General features: G+C 53.3%; 3 protein-coding genes across 11 annotated transcripts; 1 reads left to right on the top strand and 2 right to left on the bottom strand.

The window, feature by feature from the left end:
- Positions 1 to 1601: 1601 nt before the first annotated feature.
- TOMM6 (translocase of outer mitochondrial membrane 6) lies at positions 1602 to 3022 on the bottom strand. Its single transcript, XM_081141048.1, has 3 exons — positions 2807 to 3022; positions 2142 to 2246; positions 1602 to 1918 (listed from the first exon to the last, which is right to left on the bottom strand). The coding sequence occupies exons 1-2, from the start codon at positions 2932 to 2934 to the stop codon at positions 2150 to 2152; spliced, it is 225 nt and encodes a 74-aa protein (XP_080997174.1). The 5' UTR covers positions 2935 to 3022; the 3' UTR covers positions 1602 to 1918; positions 2142 to 2149.
- PRICKLE4 (prickle planar cell polarity protein 4) lies at positions 2807 to 9552 on the bottom strand. Of its 5 annotated transcripts, none has more exons than XM_081141047.1 (8): positions 9520 to 9552; positions 8372 to 8408; positions 6992 to 7135; positions 6355 to 6462; positions 5543 to 5680; positions 5092 to 5295; positions 4340 to 4544; positions 2807 to 3870 (listed from the first exon to the last, which is right to left on the bottom strand). In XM_081141047.1, the coding sequence occupies exons 3-8, from the start codon at positions 7121 to 7123 to the stop codon at positions 3497 to 3499; spliced, it is 1161 nt and encodes a 386-aa protein (XP_080997173.1). In that variant the 5' UTR covers positions 7124 to 7135; positions 8372 to 8408; positions 9520 to 9552; the 3' UTR covers positions 2807 to 3496. The 5 variants fall into 5 exon arrangements, with proteins under 5 accessions (XP_080997173.1, XP_080997171.1, XP_080997169.1 ...); XM_081141045.1 differs by lacking the exon at positions 9520 to 9552 and adding an exon at positions 9085 to 9230; XM_081141043.1 differs by lacking the exons at positions 8372 to 8408; positions 9520 to 9552 and adding an exon at positions 9085 to 9191.
- A 290-nt stretch (positions 9553 to 9842) lies between these two features.
- FRS3 (fibroblast growth factor receptor substrate 3) lies at positions 9843 to 19044 on the top strand. Of its 5 annotated transcripts, none has more exons than XM_081141038.1 (7): positions 9844 to 9978; positions 11586 to 11703; positions 12710 to 12798; positions 13997 to 14183; positions 16411 to 16572; positions 17370 to 17527; positions 17810 to 19044. In XM_081141038.1, the coding sequence occupies exons 3-7, from the start codon at positions 12733 to 12735 to the stop codon at positions 18716 to 18718; spliced, it is 1482 nt and encodes a 493-aa protein (XP_080997164.1). In that variant the 5' UTR covers positions 9844 to 9978; positions 11586 to 11703; positions 12710 to 12732; the 3' UTR covers positions 18719 to 19044. The 5 variants fall into 5 exon arrangements, with proteins under 5 accessions (XP_080997165.1, XP_080997164.1, XP_080997163.1 ...); XM_081141037.1 differs by having other exon boundaries at positions 11586 to 11729; XM_081141039.1 differs by lacking the exon at positions 12710 to 12798 and having other exon boundaries at positions 9843 to 9978.
- Positions 19045 to 19614: the final 570 nt, after the last annotated feature.

Genomic DNA, 19614 nt, shown 5'->3' with positions numbered 1-19614 from the left:
TAAAGCTGACTTCCCTTGGGGAGTTACGTGTTGGAATAGTGAAAGCCAGCACTTTCATTTATAGAATGATTACTCGTTATGATTTTTGAAATTGTAGATTTGGTTGCTTTATTTGCTAGTCTTACCACTTTGAGGAATTAAGCAGTTTAAATCAAACTTGACTTTACCAGCATATGGCTTTACAAACCAACCAACAGTGAACACTATTACTTGAAGCTAAAACATTGTTTTTAAAAATAATTTTAAAATGTTTTAAATTGCAGTTGACATACAATATAAAACATTAAATTTTGAATGAAATTTCAATGCTTTTGAAAGCTACCATATCCTAATTTTTGCTGGGTTTTGATTTTTAACTTTGAAAAGTTTTATGAAATAGAACTGTTCACAATTATGAGATCTGGTAGCAGACTTCAAGGATATGTTTCATTGTTATAAAGAACAGGAGATGCTCATATTGGTCCTAGCAGTGGTCTGATGCAGGTGGGAAGGGGCTTAGATCTATGCTGTAGCATAAAAGTTTCCTTCCTGGTCACCATTCTGGGGTTGATGGCTTCAAACGTAAGCCTTGCTCTCATATACATGACCCTTCCTCATCTTAACACTCGGTTAGACATAAACCTGTCAAATCCTCAGTGATCCCACTGTAGACTCTTAAAGAGTCATGGTTTCATGTTAAGCCAGCCACAGCCCTGAATTCACTGGCTCAAACTCACTCCTCCTAATAGATGGGACCTACCTGATTAATACAAGGAAATGGTACTTTTTAATAGAAAATATGTTAAAAATCAAATTCTCAAACAGCTTTCTTAATGAGATTTATGCCTGCAGGGTCAAGAGGGACTATTTTGTCCTATTTACCTTTAGTAAACAGGTTGCTTGACAACATCTGTCAACTGTAACAATTAGGCCACTGTGGTACATTTTTACTGACCCTCCCTTCCAATTCATGTCCCTTATCCCACACCAGTTCCATTGAGAGACTTGGCATGGAAAATCAGTATTTTTTTAAATGCCTAGTAGAGTAAATCAACTAGGAAAAGTTTTCAAGGGGAACCTATCTCTATCTCCACATCTCTCCTTACATGACTCTTTCTAAGCCAGTTTGTTACATATTCCATTGTTCGTTACATACTACCATGAATTTCAGGGTCAGAAAACCTATTTCTTTGTGAAGGAAGCAGTTTTCTCAAGCAGGCAGCTGCTCACTTTAGTGCCCATTGCCCAGGCTTATTTAACACCTTGCCTCCACCTGCACATCACTGCCCTTTCTGCCAATAAATCCCATTCTATTACAGCAACAATGCCTCCCTGGTGCCTGGAAAACCCACCTGGTGCACTAACCAGCTATGCAACACCAAATGGCTTCTTCCCCTAGTAATGCTCAAAAATGGAAATTCGTCAGTAAGCTTTATCCTGTTAACATCTTTTTTTCCCCTTTTAATATGAAGCAAACCACCTCTGTCACAACCATGTTTGGGGCTTGTTCCAGTCTCTTTTGAGTGTGAAATATAAATCATGTTTTTATGATTTTTGTAAATCGACTTTTTACACCTTGTTTTTGTAAGATGAAGTTTCTTATTAAAAGAATTTAAAATGGCTGTCTTTGTGGGCAGTCTTTATTTCAAATGTTAAAATTCCATCAGGTTATGCCTCAAGACAAGAGTAGAGATCACACCCCCTACAGAAACTTCGGAGTTATGTACAGAACTTTACAAAACAGAGGACAACACTTTAGCTAAAGCCTGACTGCTGACCAGAGAATGGAGTTCTGAGTAGACTCACAAAGAAAAGTTAATCAGGCAGGGAAAGGAAGGTGCTCATCTGAAGCAAACTTCTGCCGCCATCAGGGTAAGTCTTGTGATGGTCAGATTGGAGGCTGTTTGGAAGGTTCAAGTACATCACGGGTTCCATGTGTCTACAATCAGATGACCAGACAGCAGGTGGCATTAGAAATGTAGAATCACTGGAGGGAAATTGGTAGACTTAAATCCCTTCTAACATGGAAACACATTTAACTGGGAAGCTGCCAAAGGTTTTACATCAAGTCTCTTTTCTATATTTTGAGAATAGTTGATAAGTTTATTGCTTCTCCCAGCCTCTAAAACTCTTAAGACACAGAGCAGTGGTGAAGTGCTTACCTATTTGACTACACCCCTGGCTGAGGTGCCATTAAGTCAATGTCACTCAAATTCCTGGCCAGCCAAACTCCTGCAGCAAAAAGCCCCAAATTGAGGATCAAGTTCCTGGAGAAAAAATGTATTCTATTAACCTTGTGGTCACTGAATCACTTATCTTTGGTTAACCAAAGTTAACTGGGGGGAAAGGCTTCTCACTGCCACCCTGGAAAAACCTCCCCGAGGCAAAACTTAGATTTCAGGAGCGTTGATCATTACATGGTAGATTGCCCAAGATCCACACAGTTATTTGGACTTAGTGTCTGTGTCTAATAAGAACAGGGTCAAATGCAAAGACCAATGAAGCACTAGTCCAGGGCCGAAAAGCCAGTTTGTGTGTTGGCGCTTCTTCCAGGGTCCGGTCCGGTCCGGTCCGGTCCACCCCACCCCCACCCCAATCTAGGTGAAATTTTCTAGACAGGCCAGTAACTGAAAATACCGCTTTTGCCGCATGGGAACTCTCCCAGTCAAGGACCTCAGCAAACCACGGCCAGAGTCACTAAGAGGCCTAGATGTTAACCGTCGGAAGGAGCCGGAGGCGCCAGCCTGGGCGAAGGGAAACGCCGCAGGCTATGCGCAGGGCCCCGGGGCGGGGGGCAGAGAGGGACCAGGCTCCGGGCCTCCGTTACCTCCGGAAATCATTCCTATCGGTGGCGAAGCGGTAAACGCCCCGAAGCCAATCTCCCACGTTGTCTGGAATTTCAGGAGCTTCATTTGACGAGCCACCAGCGTTCATACCGATGCCGCTGGAAGCCATAGCAGCACCTGCTCGTTCCGCAAGGCCTCCGACGAGGAACCGTGTCGGCGCAAACGGATGACGCTGCTTCCGGTCTCGGCGGCCGCCGGCGTGCGGAAGGCGCCGCCGCTCGAACCCGGTCGGACGCCGGAGGGCGAGGTGGAACTGCCGGGCTGCGCGTCCCCGAGCTCTGCAAGGGGAGGAGCGTCCCTGCTCCAGCTCCACCTCCGGCTCCGTCCAGGCCTTCGGCTCGCCAGCCCGGTCATGTCGCACGTGGCCTCAGTGGTCACAGCATTTGCTCAGGAGGAGGAGGCTGGAGCTCGAGCTGTCCCAGCCTGTGGGGTCGGCGTAGGGGCTAGCTCAGCAGGGACTGCGTAGCTTTGGGAAGAGGGGCTTCTCAAGAAATTCTCCATCAAAAGTCACAGAATGCGCGGACTGAAGAGGGAGTACTCAAGCTCGTCGGCCCGCCGCCTCTCCCAGGCGTGTGCCTGATTGCTTTCAGTCTAGGATTTGTATAGGGGGTGGAGTCTCGGCCTACCGCCTTACAGACCCCCCCCCCCCGCCCCCTTCTCCAGGCTCGCCACTAGCAAATGGTGCAGTGCTTCCTGGAGGTGTCTCTGTCCCCAGCTTGTAGACTTCCCGGGGTCTTGCAAGACCGGGGAAGGCGCTGGCCTAAGAAAAAGCCTTCTGGTTCTGAATCAGAGGAAGAGGAGCAGGTGGGGCAGGGGGCGTCCTCCTTGGGATCAATGGGCGTCTCCAGGGGGCCCATCTCTCGTCCTTTGGGTGCCTCAGCCTTGTCCCCAGATCGACACTCCTGCTCCGGGCTGGATCCAAGCAGTCCCCTCTGGGCTTCTGGACTGCAGCTGGCACCTGCGGCGAGGGCTGCTCCGGAGATAGTAGCGGAGTGTAGTGGGGCGCGGTCCCCTCCTTCAACTCCGTCGAGCCCCGCCTCCCCTGCTACGGGCCGAATCAGACAGGCCTGTCTCAGGGCCCCGAGTCTCCCACTCCCAGATCCCGGCGCGGGGGCCCCCGGTCGATATGCCCAGCCTCCCGCCCCGCCCCCGAGTGTTGCGCGCCGCCGCCGCCGGGAGTCCTCTCCGGGGCTCCTCGCCCCTCCCCGCCTCCGCCCACCAGAGGGCGGCGGCGTTCCCAGTCCACGAGCTAGTCCCGCGCCGCAACCTCAACCGCGGCGCGGGGTGGGTTCTGGAGGCCCTTGGAGCGCTCCGGCCAGGGATGCACGGTGAGATCTGCGGGCCCCCAGGCTCGGGTTTGGGGGGTGCAGTTGGAGGACGGGGGCGCTGCTGGAGGGCGCTGCTGGAGGGACGGGACGGCGTGGGACTGGGGCCGGGGTCCCAGCCCGGGAGAAATCCCTCCTCTGCCCAGCCCAAGCCCTCTTCCCCTTTGATCTGCACCTTTCCTCCCTTACCAAGCGACAGCCTTCCTTCCAGTGTCGCAGCCGGGCTCGTGCCGGCATCCGAATAGCGACTCTCAAAGCAGCTGGGGCAGCAAGGGCCACCCCCCGGCAGGGCATAACGTCCTCCGCCCAAGGGCCCGGCGCAGTCCTGGCAGCAGAAGTGGTTCTCGTGCCAGCGCCATCCCTCCGCCTCGGTGCAGCGCCGGGAGAAGATCAGCTGAGAGAGAGGGGGGGGAAACGGCTCGCTCATTCATTCATTCATTCATTCATTTATTCATTCATCCAGTGACCACGCCTTATAGCCAGTTAACGCTAAAGCACGTCTACAGACTTTCCCATTTGATCTACTCAACCACTCTCCGACGCAGGGAGGGCTGACTGGCTTAGCCAGGATCCCCCAGCTAGCAGGTGGCAAAGCCACGAGTGCGACCGTGTTGCCTGGACTCCCAGCCCAGGGTTCGGCGCTGCCTTTTATGCTAACATTAACACTGGGCGCCCAGCATACTGATGGGCAAGAGTCTATCCAAGAGTACCTGCTCCAGAGAAATTCTCTTGGTTCCAGAAAATATGGGGGAAACTGCTTGCCGTGGGGGAGGGCGCAAAGGGTCCCACATGCCCAAAGTTCAAGTCAGCAATTGAACACAAAGGCCCCAGGCTGGTGCCTCGTTCTCTCCACTCCCTGATACTGGGAGAGATGTTCCCTTGCATCCTGCCAAGTTGGGACCCTGAGCAGACACCCTCAGCCCCCCCACTCAGAGCTGTACCTCGTCACAAGCAGGGCAGCGAGGCCTCAGCAGCTCAGCGTGATGACGGCCACAGTAGAGGTGCCCATCGTGGTAGAAGTAGATGAGGTTTATCAGGGCCTGGCCACAGGCCTGGCAGGTAAAGCAAGTCGGGTGCCAGCAGCGCCGCTCTCCTGCCCGGGCTGCAAACACTCCGTATTCCCCTGGCCTCAGCAGATCCCTGCACTGTCAGGCAGGGGTGCTGGCTGGTCAGAGGCAGTACCACCCTCCTAGCTTCCCCCCTGGCTCTTCCATTCCAACCCCACCCCCACTGCAGGCTCACCAAGAACCCCCAAAATTGGTTTCTCTTTTTCTTAAAGTTTGCCATACTATCAATCCCCAACCAGAGTCTCAGAAGCTAGCTCCTTCTGCAGAATTGAGAGGGCAAAGAGTGGAGGGAGAGGAATATTGGGGGTGGGTGGGTACTGCATACCTTCTCACAGGTGCATTCTTTGAGCCTGGGAGGTATCTGGCACACCACCCCCTGTCCCAGGGCCTCCTGTCTCCGCTGGGCACAGAAGAGCCGCAGCTCAGCCAGCTCCTCCTCCCCAAGGGCCAGGCAGTATCGCTCCTGTGGAAACAGGTTCCACTGTGCCGGAGAGGGCCCCAGCAGGCAAGATTGAAGTTTGAGTGGAGAGAGAAGGCTTAGCTGCTGGGTCAAAGGAAGGCTGCAGAACCTCAGAGAGGTGCAGGCAATAGCAGCATAGATGGGCATTGAGACAGAGAGGGAAAGAGGGACAAGGGACAAGAGTGCCAGTAAATCCACCTCAGTCTTACCCCCCCCCCAAGGTCATCACTCTGGTCTGACAGCTCCATAGCACTTAGCCCTGTCCCCACATATTTAGGTCCTTGCTGCCAATGAACTGTATGTAGCTCAATATCACTTCCCATTGTGTTTTCCCTATTTATTCCATATTCTCCTATCTTGACTTCCCAACTGAATTACAGGGCCTCAATAAATACTTAACCACACTCCCTACATTTGTACATTCCATTATTTGTTTCAAAAGTCATTCATGTCCATTTTCTCATTAGCTCTTCAACTAAGCATTGTTGTGGGCAGAACAGCCATTATGTAGATAATTGTACCCATTATGTAGATGTGAAAACTCAGGCGGGGGGTGGGGGAATGACTTCCCCCAATTAGTGGCATAGCTAGGCCTTAAATTCATGTTCCCTGACTTCTGGACCAAGGTTCTTCCCACAGTATGTAAAGAGAGGGAAGCTGGGGAGAGGGAGACCCACATCGCTGTCCTGTGGAGGGAGCTGCTGCAGGAGCATCCAGAGCCCAGGCCAGTTTGGGGTTCGGTTGGTGTCCAGGCCAGGGAGCCCCAGGCTCAGAACTTCAGGATCCTGAGGAGACACAGCAGAAGATGAGGAATGGAGCTAGGTTTTCCTTCTTTCCCCCTCTCTCCTCCCCTTCTCATTACCACCTCTTCTCCAATCTGGAACAACATCCAAGCATACTCTCCTCCCCCCCCCCCCCAACTCTCCCCTACTTCTTTTGAACAGTCAACTTCAAGATCACTGGGACAGCTCATCCACTCCTGCATTTGTGGTCTGATTGATGGAGCTTGGGGAGCGTCACACCCCAAAACAGCTTCCCTTCTTATGCTTGAAATCACCCCCTTCACTCAGGGCCAAAGCCCCTCAGGTCTCTTTTGACAATACAGATCCCCTTGGAGACATAATGTGTATTCACATGAATACATTTAGTCAAACTCTCATGTCCTGAGGGGGCTGTAGAAACAGCCCCTGCAGAGAGAAAAGGGCCACAAGAGGCTGGGCAAAAAGGCTGTCTCTCCCCAGCTGGTGGAAATGGGAGGAGGTCCAAAAGGTGGAGGCATATTGGTCTCAGAAGGAAGGGCAGGACTCCTACTACCTGAGCAGAGGTCTCCTCAGGGTCCTCCTCTGGCAGGTGGCCTGGGCCACTGTCTAAGTTCGCTGGTGGACCTGCATCCTGAGCGATGAGGCTCTCCCCTCGGTGGGGCCAGCCAGGGTTCAGCACTGACATTGATGGCAACGTCTGCCCAGAAAATAACAAGAACACCTCCCATTTACTCAGTCCTTAACAATGTGCTACTAGGAGGTGCTAAGTGCTCTCTACAGACATTATCTCATTCAACAACCTTGTGAGTTAGTTGGTAGTTTTGTCTCCACTTTACAGATGGCCAAATTGAGGCTGGGTGAGCATAAATGGTATGCCCAAGGTCACACAGCTAGTAAGGGGCAGAGCTAGATCTTGAGGCCAGGCCTTTCAGCTCCAGAGTTGAAGCTCAAACTCTGGGTTCTCCTAAGATTGGGATGGAGGAAAGAGAAGGCCCACAGTGGGAGGAGAGGGCATTTTGCCTTTCTGGTGAGCCTTTGAGCAGACTGGTCCCACCTTCCCCACCTCCCTAGCCTTAACTCTCACCATTCCTCTTTGTATACTTACCAGGCCAGTGAGCTTGCTTCCTCCCCACTCCCTTCACAGGCCCCACTTTTCCAGCTGTAGGCTTGAGCCAGGTGAAAGGACCACTTCACCAGGAAGCCCTTCTCAGCCTCTCCAGCCCATAATGTTTTTCTTTGCTGCCTGTGTCTCTCTCAGCTCCTCATCTAGTCTATAAGCTCCTCCAGGACAGAGGAAAACCTTGTCTTTCTATCTTCTACCTATAGTGGCAATTTCATTGGACAATTCTAAGTGCATCTCTTCAGCTCTCCTCTGGGCAAGCCCTGGTATGACCACAGTGTCTTGGGAGTGGGGGGTGACTACTGAAGTAGAAAAGGGGTGGGCTCTGCCCACAAGGAGGTCATACTCTAGAGGGTAAGACAGAGATGAAACCAGGTAGAATGGGGCTAGAGCTCTGGGCAGGTATACACAACACCACAGCAAGAAAAAGAACCAAAGCACACTTTTCTGTTTACTCTGTGCCATTTTACATATGTGCATTTTACATATTTAATCCATCCTCACAAAAATCCTATGAGGTAGCTTCTATTATCCCATTTTAAGGTTGAAACAAACTGAGGTTAATTACCTTGCCCAAGGTCACTTTAGAAGACTAAAGGAAGCTTTAGGAGGAGGCTGCCTTTGAGAGCTGGGATGGATTCTGACTGGTGGCAGGGCACAGGAGTGCCATCACCAAATCCCTGGCCTCTCTAAAACTTGGCTTTGGGGATCGGAACAGGGTTTGGACTCTTAACAGTTATACTGCTTCCCAGCCCACAGCCCCCCCCCCCCCTTTCAGATGGCCTGTGCCACTCTTCCTGACTCCACACCCACCTGCTTCCTTCCCGTTGTGTCCCTCAGGTCAGGTTTCCTGTGGAAGGCAGCCAGGATGGGACACTCACACTCAGGGCCAGGAGTGGCCACTTTCCCTAACAGCAGTGCCCCTGCTCCAGGCAGCAAGAAGTGCACACAGGAAGAGGGGGTACATCTGGGGCCCCAGAGGGGACTTGCACCCTCTCTTCCAGGTTAGTTCTAGTTTGCAAGAAACTGTCCCACACAGAAACAACGCTCAGAAATCAGCCCTCGCCCCTCACCCTTCCATTCCTTCCAAGGGCAGCCTAACTCCACCTCCGCTTAGCACTGGACCCCGCCTTTCTAATCTGCTGATTCCTTCCAGGATTCCCCTCCCCCTGCTCCCCTTAGACAAGGGACAAGGCTGACGCCCCCCCCCCTTTTCCCTCCCCTCCCGTTCCCACCTGCGTGCAGGTGCAACCAGGCTCGCAGAGTTCCCACCCACCCCTGCCCTGAAGTGCAAAGCTGAGCGGCCCTCCAGTCTGGGGAGGTAAAGGGATGGGAAGGCTTCCCCGGACAGTGAGAGGAAAGAGGGGAGAAGTGTCCGGTCCCGACAAGTACCCTCTGGATAGATCCCCAAAGTCTGGCGGATCTAGGTGGAGGCGGGCGGCGTAGTGTGGGGCGGAGCCAGATGGGGTTCCCAGTCTGGCTGCTGGGAGTTTAGAGAAGGGGGCGGGAGTCTGCTGGGGTCTCACCCTCATCGCGCGCCGGTGCCTGGGCCGTTCTGGACCGACCCCGTCGTCGCTGGGTCCCCACCCCGAGGCTCAGCGCCCGCTTCCGCCCGCCCCGGAGCGCGGCCCTCCCCCCCACGCGCTCCCGGCTGGTGGAGCCGGACGGCTCCGGGAGGGGCGTGGACTGCAGATTCAGGAAAGCCGTTGTGAGATTCGGGGTGGAAAGTGTGCAGGCTCCACTGCCCCCCACCCCGCTGCCATGGGCTCCGTGCCGGGATCGCGCCCCTGCAGACAGCCGGGAGCCTCGTTTATGCCGGGTCCTCTGCCGCTCACTGAACAGAACGCCCTTCCAAGCACGCAGCTCTCCCCAACCCTCCCTCTGGTTTTCTAGCCCCGCTCCTCTCGGTGTCCCCACCCCGCCCGGTTCCCTCCCCCTTCTCCCCAGCGGTCCCTCAGCACCTTCCCCTTTCCTCAGATCCAGAGTCCACCGTACTGCCCTGCTCTCTCCCATCCCTTCAGACCCCACCCCCATCCTTTGTGTTTCTCCCTCCACCCCCTGTCCCTTGCTGCTCCGGGCAGTGGAAAACTCTGGTCCCACCTCCGGTCCCCGTAGCCCCGCCCCCGCCCCAGGCCCCGCCCCTCCCCTGCCCGGAGCGCTCAGGGGCTGGCTAGGAGCGCCCTCTGGCGTGTGCGCATGCTCCCTGCTCCCGACTGCAAAGTCCTCCAAAGGGACCTTCTAGGCTGCGCGCCGGTCGCCCCGAGCGGGTCCGCCCGCCCGCAGCGTCTCGTTGGTGCTGCCGGTGACCTCCGACCCCGTGGCCGCGGGGCGGGGCGGGGAGACCTTAGCTCCGGGCGGGCGGCGGCTGCTGCAGCGGCACCCGGGAGCGGGGCCCGGCGCCGCCCGGGCCGCGGGGCGATGTGAGTCGGGGCGCGGCGGGGCGGGGACGAGGCGGCTCCGCCGAGGCCGCACCGCGCCGCAGTCTCCGTTCCCATCCGCGGAAGCCCTGGGCGGGTGGGCCGGTGTGTGGTGAAGCCCCGGGGCTGGGGGCGGGGATCCAGGGGCGACGCGCGGCCCCGACCTTTCCCATTCCTTTCCGGTATCTAGCAATCCCCTTGACGACCCCGCAACCTAAACGCCCCTCGCGCCTCAGAACCACCCCGCCCCCGCCCCCACCCCACCCCCGACACACCTTCGCAGGTCCTGGTGCCCTCAGAACGCCTCATTCCTTCGAATTTCCCATTCGCCTGCAGAGCCACATTCTCTCCTGGATGCTCCCACATGCTTCAGCCGCCCTGAAATCCCTCTGGTCCATCATACCCCCTTCCGATTCTCCTTTCACCACATTCAAATCCAAAACACTGTCCACGTTTTCCCAGCCCTCTCATATATTTTGAGTCCTTATAACCCCCTCTTAACTCCCTCCCCCAATGGAAACCTATCCCAGACCATAGCTCTCTTCTCCTGTCCCATCCAATGTAATGCCCCTCATTGGGCTATCATGATATGTCCTGATAGTCATCTTAAAGAGAAGGGACAGCAAAAGGTGCAACGTTTTCCCTCCTCATGCACCTTATAGTTAGTTCTTGGTTTCACCCGACTCCCAGCTTGTGATGGCTCAAGCCACAGTATTTTCCCAGCTGCCCTGTCTTTCGGCAGTGCATTCCTCCCTCAGCCTGCAAAGAAAGAGCCAAACCAAGAGGGTGGGGGTCTTTTCACCTGGGAAGTTTTCCAAGAATACAGAGCACCAGAGGCCCTGGGAAATGATACTGTTTTTTCAGAGAGGAGGATGGGATTTCAAGCCTCCAGGGTCCTGTCCTGTCGGCTTGTCCACCTGGGGCTCAGATCTCTGAAATTTTGGTTTATTGTTAGCATTTGTGTTAAAATTTTAGACCTTTCAGAGCTTGGAGAACAGAAAATCTATCAAGCTTCTAAATGTGAAATTGTCGTGAAAGATGAAATTTTTAGTGATGTTTGTTCTACATACTTCGCTCTAGAGGTTATTTAAGCTGGAAGCGCCACAGCATACAAATATTTCCCTTAAAAACCAAAGCCTTGGGGTGGGAGTTGGGGGTGGTGGGGGTGGGGTTGATTTGGCCGTCTCCCAAGTACCTATAGTAGCAACAAAACAGACAAGAATATTAAGTTTCCTGAGCCCAGTACTCTTTCCAGTACATCGTAGTGTCTTTTAGAGAGAGCTCTTTGTAAAGTTCTCTGCAAAGGTAAGGTGGTGGTTTTGGTGCTGGATGTAACAGGATTCAGATGGAGTCTGGAGGCCACTTAAAAGGTCTTGGGCTGCCTCAGACTTCAAACCCATTGATGCTAGGGGAATATCCTTCCCAGGGCTTATGGAGCTCAGAATTTGTGGTCTTTTTGCCCTTGATCTTGCTTTATGCATTGGTGTTTCTGTCCCATTAGGACTTGGAACAGATACCCAGGTGGGATGGACTGACAGCAAGTCAATTTCATGAACAACTGGTGAGGATGAATGTTTCTGCTAACCTGTGGTCTCTGTCTCTTATGCTAGGTGAGCCCCAGGTGTGTCCCAGAGGGATCCAGGTGACTTCTCTGCAGACTGCTTGCCATGATGCCCCACCAAGAACAGGGGGACTAAAGTGGGGGTCCTTCCCCATGCCCCTCCCATGGTCAGTTTCCCGATGGCCTGGGTGAGGTGAGAGCTGTGTGTAGGAGTCACTTTCCTAGAGTTTCCCAAGTTGGGAGGAATGGAGAGTGCAGGTCAGGCTTGTTCAAGGCTTTATACATTCAGTGGGAGTTCTGGAAGGATAGCTAATCTTATAGACTCATTTCTTGCAGCAAGTTTCAACTTCTGATTGGAATCAGTCCATGCATTTGCTTGCTCCCTTAGGTCAGTCAAGCCTGGTAGTAGGCATCCCCTCCATCTTAGGCACATGTGCTACTATTGTCACATAACTTCCAAGTACCATAATCTTGGAGGGAAAAGCCCAAATTACATCTCCCCTTTGTTCAAAAGCAAACTCAGCATTCACTTTTTTAAATGAAGAAATGCCTAATCAAGGTTATAAAAAGTGTGCTCTGATTGAAATGTCTAATCTTCAGAGTGTATCTTTTGACCATAATGTAGCACCTCATGTGAAGAGAACATCAGAAAGATAAAGTTGAGGTGGGTGTTGGGATGGTGGAAAAGAGGATTTGGGTAACGTGGGCAGAGTGAGGTGGAAAAGGAGAAAAGTACAGGCCAAAGCGTCTGGGACACCCTAATGAATTTCGTCGCTGAACCTGGACCAGGCCCCAGGCCGGCACCCACCTCCTGTTGCAAATCACATCTTCTGGGTCCCTACTTTTTTTCATGTTTTTCTTGCAGCCCAGGCCTCCCTTCCCTGTCATTACATCAGCCAAAATCCTATGTACTTCTCAAGGTCTAGATCAAATGCTCTTTTCATCCCCTCTCCCCCGTCAGCATTAATCTTTACCACATCCTAACTTGAGTTAATGTTTATGCAATGTGTGTCTGGCCCCGGGTTGAGAGTGGGAATTTCTTGGAGGGACTATGTCACATAGTCCCTTGGGCAGAGTAAGTGATCACAATGAGGTGGTTCTGCCGGAGTTCCCTAGAGCAGGGCTTTTTGAAACTGACCTTGATGGCTTTCTTATCCCTTATGCTCTCCCTAGGGTGGTCTGGCTGCTCTGACACCATGGGGAGCTGTTGCAGCTGCCTGAATAGAGACAGCATCCCAGACAACCACCCTACCAAATTCAAGGTACCCACAGCCCCTCCTCTCCTGAGTTCCCAACATGGCCTGCTGGTCTCGGGCTCCAAGCTGTCGAATGCCTTAGCCTCTCTAAAGAAGGCGAAATGACAGGCTGAGGCTGTGGGCTCATTAAGACTTCTTGAGATCGGGGCCTCTGAGGTGGCCTGAGGAAAAAGAGCCCAGGCCACTGTCGCTTGTTTGGCTCTTGGTACTACCAAGAATGAAGAAGTGCCATAATACAGTAGCAGATGTTGTGCTTTTAGGTTATTCATTCCTGTCAGTATATCTTTGTAGTTTTACATATAACTTTTTTAAGCAAAACAACAAAAGTCTTTATTTGTGAGTTAATATGCATAAAGTATTTAAAACAGTGCTTAACACATGGTAATCAATGTATTAGTGTTTGCTGTTTGCTTTGAGAAGCTAAGGCCAGGCCCAGTGGACCTGTGCACCCCAGCTCCCTCCCACCTTTCTGGTAGTAGAGCCCCCTCCTCACTCCCTGCCAGTTGAGGCACAGGTTTCTCCTGCTCATCACAAGAGGGCGCCCTCAGCAAGGTCCCACAGTTGGGGAGATGGTGGAGGCAATATGTATTTCTTCTGCCTTGGGTTTGACTCTCCCAGGGTCTTAAGATTCTGAACTTATGCCCAGCAGGGTGTGGCTTAGCTGTTGAGCATCAACCTAGGATCCAGGAGATTGCGGTTTGATTGCAGGTCAGGGGACGTGCCCAGGTTGCAGGCTCAATCCCCAGGGGCATGCAAGAGGTAGCCAATCCGTGACTACTCATCATTGATGTTTCTAGCTCTCTCCCCCTCTCCCTTCCTCTCTCTGAAATCAATAAAGATATATTTAAAAAAATAAAATTTTTTCTTGAACTTACAATCGAACACCTTTCCCCATTAACATTTGGTCCTTCGATACTAAGCCATGGACCATCTGAAGTCATCTGACTTTGTTCGTCTAACCATCTGACCTTGGAAGTTAACTTGCTCACTGTGCAAATGACAAAACTGAGGCCTAGAGAACTGTTGTGGGTCAGTGACACTGAGTAATCCTGTGGTGTTCTGTAGAGTTTGTGGTGAGTCAGGTGAGCCCCTCATCCCCAGCTCTAGCCCTGCATCATCTAGCCTGCTTGTCTCCCAGTGGCTCAGGGACCCATACACACTCTTCTTGGACTTACTCATTGACCCTCTGTCTCCTGTTCCCCAGGTGACGAATGTGGATGACGAGGGGGTGGAGCTGGGCTCCGGGGTGATGGAGCTGACACAGAGCGAGCTGGTGCTTCACCTGCATCGGCGGGAGGCTGTCCGCTGGCCGTATCTTTGCCTGCGGCGCTATGGCTATGATTCCAACCTCTTCTCCTTTGAGAGTGGCCGCCGGTGTCAGACAGGCCAGGGTGAGTACCAACCCCTGCCCCACGCTAGTATAGGGGCTTGTGCACCTGGGCCAGGTGCTAGAGCTGGAAGTTGTAGCTCAGACTTGGCAGGTGTTGCCTAGCAATGGGAAGGGTCATGGCCAAGAGCACCAACATGTTAATGTAGAACTAAATGGACTCACAGGTCAGTGCTCTTTCACTTAGCTCTGGCCTGGTTCCCTTTGTGGGGACATTTATTACACAGCCTAGGGGGAAGAGCTGGTGCTCCCAGGCCAGAGCTGCTTGGAAAAAGCAACTAATTCCTTCTTCCTCTGTTACTCCAGTTTCAGGGGTCCATGTTTTCCCCTAAATAGGAACAAACTTTCTTCTGAGCCCCCAGGTCATATCCCTTAGAGCCTGTGAATAATGAAAAGTCAGGCAGGAAGCTCTGCCATCCTTGGGGCTGAGTGGCTTGGGAAGGATAGATTTGGGCAGGTAGGTCTCTTGAGTACCAGTGTACAGAGTAATCCTCAAGAGGTTAATCTTTGTCCTTTATCACCTGTGAGCAATGGAGTGTGATATATTCTCCCTTCTTCCCCTTTCTACCTGTAGCCAGAGGTCCGGGAGTGGTGGCTTGTTCCGTGAGGTCAAGGCTAGAGCTTAGCCATAGCTCTTTTAAAAAAATATATTAAAATTTTTTTAAAAATATGTTTTGCATTGATTTTAGAGAGGAAGGGAGAGGGATAGAGAGATAGAAACAATGTGACAGAAACATTGATCAGCTGCCTCCTGCGCACACACCCCTTACTGGTAATCGAGCCTACAACCTGGGCATGTGTCCTGACAGGGAATCAAACCAGAAACCTCCTGATTCCTGGGTCAGTGCTCAACTACCGAGCCACACCAGCCAGGTTAGCCATGGCTCTTTAGAGCAGTGGTGTGGTCTAGGCTTCTCTTTTAGGACCCAGACTTAAGCTCTACAGAAGAAGTCCTGACTGGGACTATGCTAAATGCAGTTTGGTTGTGATTGTGCAGAGGTGAAATGAATGAACTCCTTTTATGAGGCTGCCAACAGTCAGTGAGTCTCTGAAGTTGTATTGGCTGGGGGAGCCACCTTCCCCTCCAGCATCTGATCCTTGGAGCTCATGAAGCAGAGGCATTAACACTGTCTAAGCAGAGAGAGGGGAGGAAGGGGCTTCCCTGCTTCTTGTGGTGTTTGGTCCATACTTGGGATCCTGGAAGGGTGGCTATAGGCCTCAACAGAGGGTTCTCCTAGAACTTCAGGCTTTCCCAGCCTTTTTTAGCCCTTGACATAGCTTGCCAGAATAGTCTTTTTTCTCTTCCTCTATCCTTCCTGTCCCATTCCTTCAAACCTCAATTGTCTCAAACCCCAGCCTAGGTTTATTATCTTTGCTATGAATATATGCACACACACCACCCAGGTATCCTCCCCTGAATCCCAGGCCCCACTCTTATCGGGAGTGCAGAATCCCAGACTGGCACGACACCCTGAGGGCATCTTCAGATCCCCTGAGTCACAGGTGCTTGGCCCAGTCCTGCTGACTCTGGGACTTTGAGTTCCTGCATTAGAGTTTGAGAGGCTGTAAGGTGGCTGCATTGAGGAGCCACACAATCGCTTTGCTATATTTGTCCTTTACCTGGTCAGCCCATCCTCTCTTCCTTTCTGCACCAGAATTTAAGCTCCATGAGGTCAGGGCCTATACACAGTAGACGTTTGCTCTCTGGCCAGGATCTGGGCTAAGTACCCAGTGAACAAGCAGTGAACAGGACAGACCCTCTACCCTCAAAGAGCTTTGGGGCTGTTGGGCATATAGCTGAGGGCTGGTACCCTGGGTGGAGCTCATTTTTCTGGGGAGTAAGGGGTAAGCAAGCAGAGGGAGATGGGGGGCAGCGTGTGAGGAGCTGTCACCCTTTCCACTTTGATTTTTACTTCTCTTCCCCTCACCTCTGTACACATACATCCTTATTAAAATGGTTTAACCTCAGAGCAGTATAGCTGAGGTATTAGATCTGCAGATGCTAATAGCTAGTGGGAGACAAGGGCAGGGCGCCTGGGCCCAGCTCCTCCCATTTTAGAGTGTGCTGGGGAGAGGGCTCCTGATGAGGGGGCTCTCCTCCTCACCCTCCACAGCCCTGCGAGTGGAGTTTAGGGACATTTCCCGAGCTTTGTGCATCGGTTTAGCCTCTCTGGTCCTTCCCTATTGGGCACAGGGTCAGAGGAGCCTCATGTCTTCCTCTCATGCTTCAGGGATATTTGCATTCAAGTGCTCCCGGGCTGAGGAAATCTTCAACCTCCTTCAGGACCTGATGCAGTGCAACAGCATCAATGTGATGGAAGAGCCAGTCATCATCACCCGCAACAGCCACCCTACCGAGCTCGACCTCCCGCGGGCCCCACAGCCTCCAAATGGTGAGGTGACCCCCGTCCTCAGCACCCCAGTACACACGTGTACACACATACATGCACACATAAGCATAGGCCCAGGAAACACCAGGCTTAGAGGCCCGAGTCAGGCAGGCAGGTGGGGGGATGGCTGGGTGAGCCAGCCTTCCAAGACCGGGGACCATCGTCAGAACCACTCTTGGGAATGGGTAAGGCCTGGCCTGGACCAATCAGGTGACTCCAGCTGAGGCTGGGGAGTCCTGGAACTTTTATGGACTGATGGTCAGGGAGCAGACGGGTTTCCATGGAAACGGCAGTCTGGAGCCTTTTTGCTTCCTTCCTTCCATCTACTGGGTCATACCCATATACCTCTCCTAATGGATGGTCCAGGCATCTCTACCCATAACCAGTTTCTGAGGAGGTTCCCACAATTGCTGCTTGTTCATTCACTGAGTCCACACTGAGCATCTGCTCTGTGTTCTGTGCTCCATGGAGTGGTGTGAGGGGGGCAGGAGAATTGGAAACAGTCCTGGTTTCAAGGAGCTTCCCTGGAACTCACTGGCAGAGCTAGAATGAGCAAAGGGACAGTCCAGTGATGACAAGGTGCCTTAAGTGTTTCAGCTAAGGCTGTGATGGGGGAAGTGTTATGGGGTTCAGGCTGAGCTTTGAGGGAAAGATAATGGGGGACCGCAGGTTCAGTGTGGCCAACTACTTTGGGGGCCCTGGGAGCATCTCCCCATTAATTGGAGGAGTCCCAGGATGCTGCATATGTGGTGTAGATGGTTTAAGGACCCCTCACCTCGGCTTGTCTCCTCTGTGCCCAGCTCTAGGCTACAGTGTCTCCAGCTTCTCCAATGGCTTCCCTGGGTGCCCAGGAGAGGGCTCAAGGTTCTCAGCACCCCGGCGCCCCTCAACAAGCAGCCTTCGGCACCCCTCACTGGGGGAAGAGTCCACCCATGCCCTCATTGCCCCTGATGAGCAGGTAAGCAAGCAGCTGCCCCGCCCATCTCTTGGTCTGGGTGGGAGTGGAGGTCAGGAAATGTGGCATGTCCTCCCAGTGATGATCATGGGGGGAAGAAAATCTGTAGGGTCCTTTCCTGTCCCCAGAAAGGGAGGCAGCTGTTTGGAAGGTTTGGAGGACCAGGAGGAGGAGAAAACCCTCGCTCTTTCCCCATGCTTCTTGACTCTCACCCTCCTGTCCCTTCTGCTCTCCTTCGTCCCTGTCCTTGGACCCTCCTGCTTTATTTGGACTCTTTCCCTCCAGTCCCACACTTACGTCAACACCCCGGCCAGTGAAGATGACCACCGCCGGAGCCGGCACTGCCTGCAGCCGCTGCCCGAGGGGCGGGCGCCCTTCCCAGCACAGGCCCGGGGCCCTGACCAGAGGGACCCGCAGGTGTTCTGGCAGCCGGGCCAAGTGAAGTTCGTGTTGGGTCCCACCCCTGCTCGGCGGCACATGAAGTGCCAGGGCCTCTGCCCCAGCCTTCGTGACCCCCCCCACCACAACAACAATGAGGGCCCTTCTGAGTGCCCAGCCCAGCCCAAGTGCACCTATGAGAATGTCAGCAGGGGGCTGAGGCCGGGGGCTGGCTGGAGACTGAGCCCCGAGGAGCCGGGCTGGAATGGCCTTGCCCACCGCCGGGCTGCCCTGCTGCACTACGAGAACCTGCCCTCCCTGCCCCCTGTGTGGGAGAGCCATGCCCAGCAGCTGGGGGAGGAGGCCGGGGATGACGGGGACTCAAGGGATGGGCTCACACCCTCCTCCAATGGCTTCCCCGACGGCGAGGAGGACGAGACCCCATTGCAGAAGCCCACCAGCACCCGGGCTGCCCTCCGCAGCCACAGTAGCTTCCCTGTGCCACTGACCCGCCGCCGAGGCTCCCCGAGGGTCTTTAACTTTGATTTCCCCCGGCCAGGCCCCGAGCCTCCGAGGCAGCTCAACTACATCCAGGTGGAGCTGAAGGGCTGGAGTGGAGACCACCCCAAGGGGCCCCAGAACCCCACGGTCCCCCAAGCCCCTGTGCCCACCACGCACCCTACCCGCAGCTCAGACTCCTATGCCGTGATTGACCTCAAAAAGACCGTGGCCATGTCCAACCTGCAGAGGGCTCTGCCCCGAGACGATGGCACCGCCCGGAAAACGCGGCACAATAGCACCGACCTGCCTCTGTAGGGACTTCCTCCCCCTGCCCCGGTCCAGCCCCTGCCTCACGCTCCTGTCCTCTGAGCCCACCCACCCCGGGTTCAGGGGTGCTTCGCAAGAGGGCATTGAGGTGGGACCAGATGCTTCCCTGCGCTGGCCGGAGTCCCCAAAGATAGCCACTGAGTGGCCTGGTCTCCCAGTTGGGGGGAGAGGAGGGTGACCAGGTGAGGAGGGAGCCATGGTGTAAACTGTGAAGGGTTCCCTGACTGCATTTAGCACCCTCCCGTTACGTCCATTGTCTTGTCGTCTCATCTGTGTATTCTTTTTGGTTGAAATTTGAAGCATTTTGTACCTGTTGATTTTATTTATCAGTTTATTTTTCTATTTATTGTTTCAAATGTAATTTAACATATTTATTATTAATATAATTATTTTTAAATTCTGTCTTAGTGGATGATGTCAAATTCTTAGGAAGTCTTTTCTGGCATGGTTCTGGGGGCAGGTAAGGGAGGCCTAATGGAGGTAGGGGCTTCGTGCTGGGAAATTTGGGGTGGTTGTGATTTTTGTGACAAGTCCTGAACATTGCCTTTTCTCTTCCAAGAAGCCCAGGCCCAGAATTAAAGTTGCCAGTAGTGGGTGCTCTGTCAAAGGAAAGTGACAGCACACTGGAGTCCTAGATGCAGGAAGGGGATATGTAGGGAAAACTGCTCTAATGACATAAAACCCTGGCCCTCCAAGGTGGCAGTGGCTGCGGGGAGGGTGTAGGTGGGGAGAGCTCTACCAGTTTCACCTCTGGAACCCTCACTGATTCTGCCTTCTGCTACCAGGTGGGTGACAGTGGATACCATTCCCCTTAAACACCTTGGCCCAAAGGTGGACCCTGGATCTTCCTTTGGCACCACCAACATGGCTAGGCCAAGGCTAGA

Source organism: Miniopterus schreibersii (assembly GCF_964146895.1).
Source record: "Miniopterus schreibersii genome assembly, chromosome: 6".
NCBI classification, from domain to species: domain Eukaryota; kingdom Metazoa; phylum Chordata; class Mammalia; order Chiroptera; family Miniopteridae; genus Miniopterus; species Miniopterus schreibersii.
Note: the sequence above shows the minus strand (reverse complement) of the source record. Positions and strands in the feature narration are given on the sequence as shown.

What these genes read in the sequence shown, in the direction of transcription:
- TOMM6 (XM_081141048.1), bottom strand. Translation starts at nt 2,934, where the DNA reads ATGGCTTCCAGCGGCATCGGTATGAACGCTGGTGGCTCGTCAAATGAA. An exon ending in GATAGGAATGATTTCCGGAG is followed by an intron (nt 2,247 to 2,806) that starts GTAACGGAGGCC and finishes TTTTTTCTCCAG; the next exon opens with GAACTTGATCCTCAATTTGG.
- PRICKLE4 (XM_081141043.1), bottom strand. An exon ending in CTGAGGAGACCTCTGCTCAG is followed by an intron (nt 6,463 to 6,991) that starts GTAGTAGGAGTC and finishes GTGTCTCCTCAG; the next exon opens with GATCCTGAAGTTCTGAGCCT. An exon ending in GGAAGGAAGGCTGTCGCTTG is followed by an intron (nt 3,871 to 4,339) that starts GTAAGGGAGGAA and finishes TTCGGCCCGTAG; the next exon opens with CAGGGGAGGCGGGGCTCGAC.
- FRS3 (XM_081141038.1), top strand. Translation starts at nt 12,733, where the DNA reads ATGGGGAGCTGTTGCAGCTGCCTGAATAGAGACAGCATCCCAGACAAC. An exon ending in CCGGTGTCAGACAGGCCAGG is followed by an intron (nt 14,184 to 16,410) that starts GTGAGTACCAAC and finishes CTCATGCTTCAG; the next exon opens with GGATATTTGCATTCAAGTGC. An exon ending in GGCCCCACAGCCTCCAAATG is followed by an intron (nt 16,573 to 17,369) that starts GTGAGGTGACCC and finishes CTCTGTGCCCAG; the next exon opens with CTCTAGGCTACAGTGTCTCC.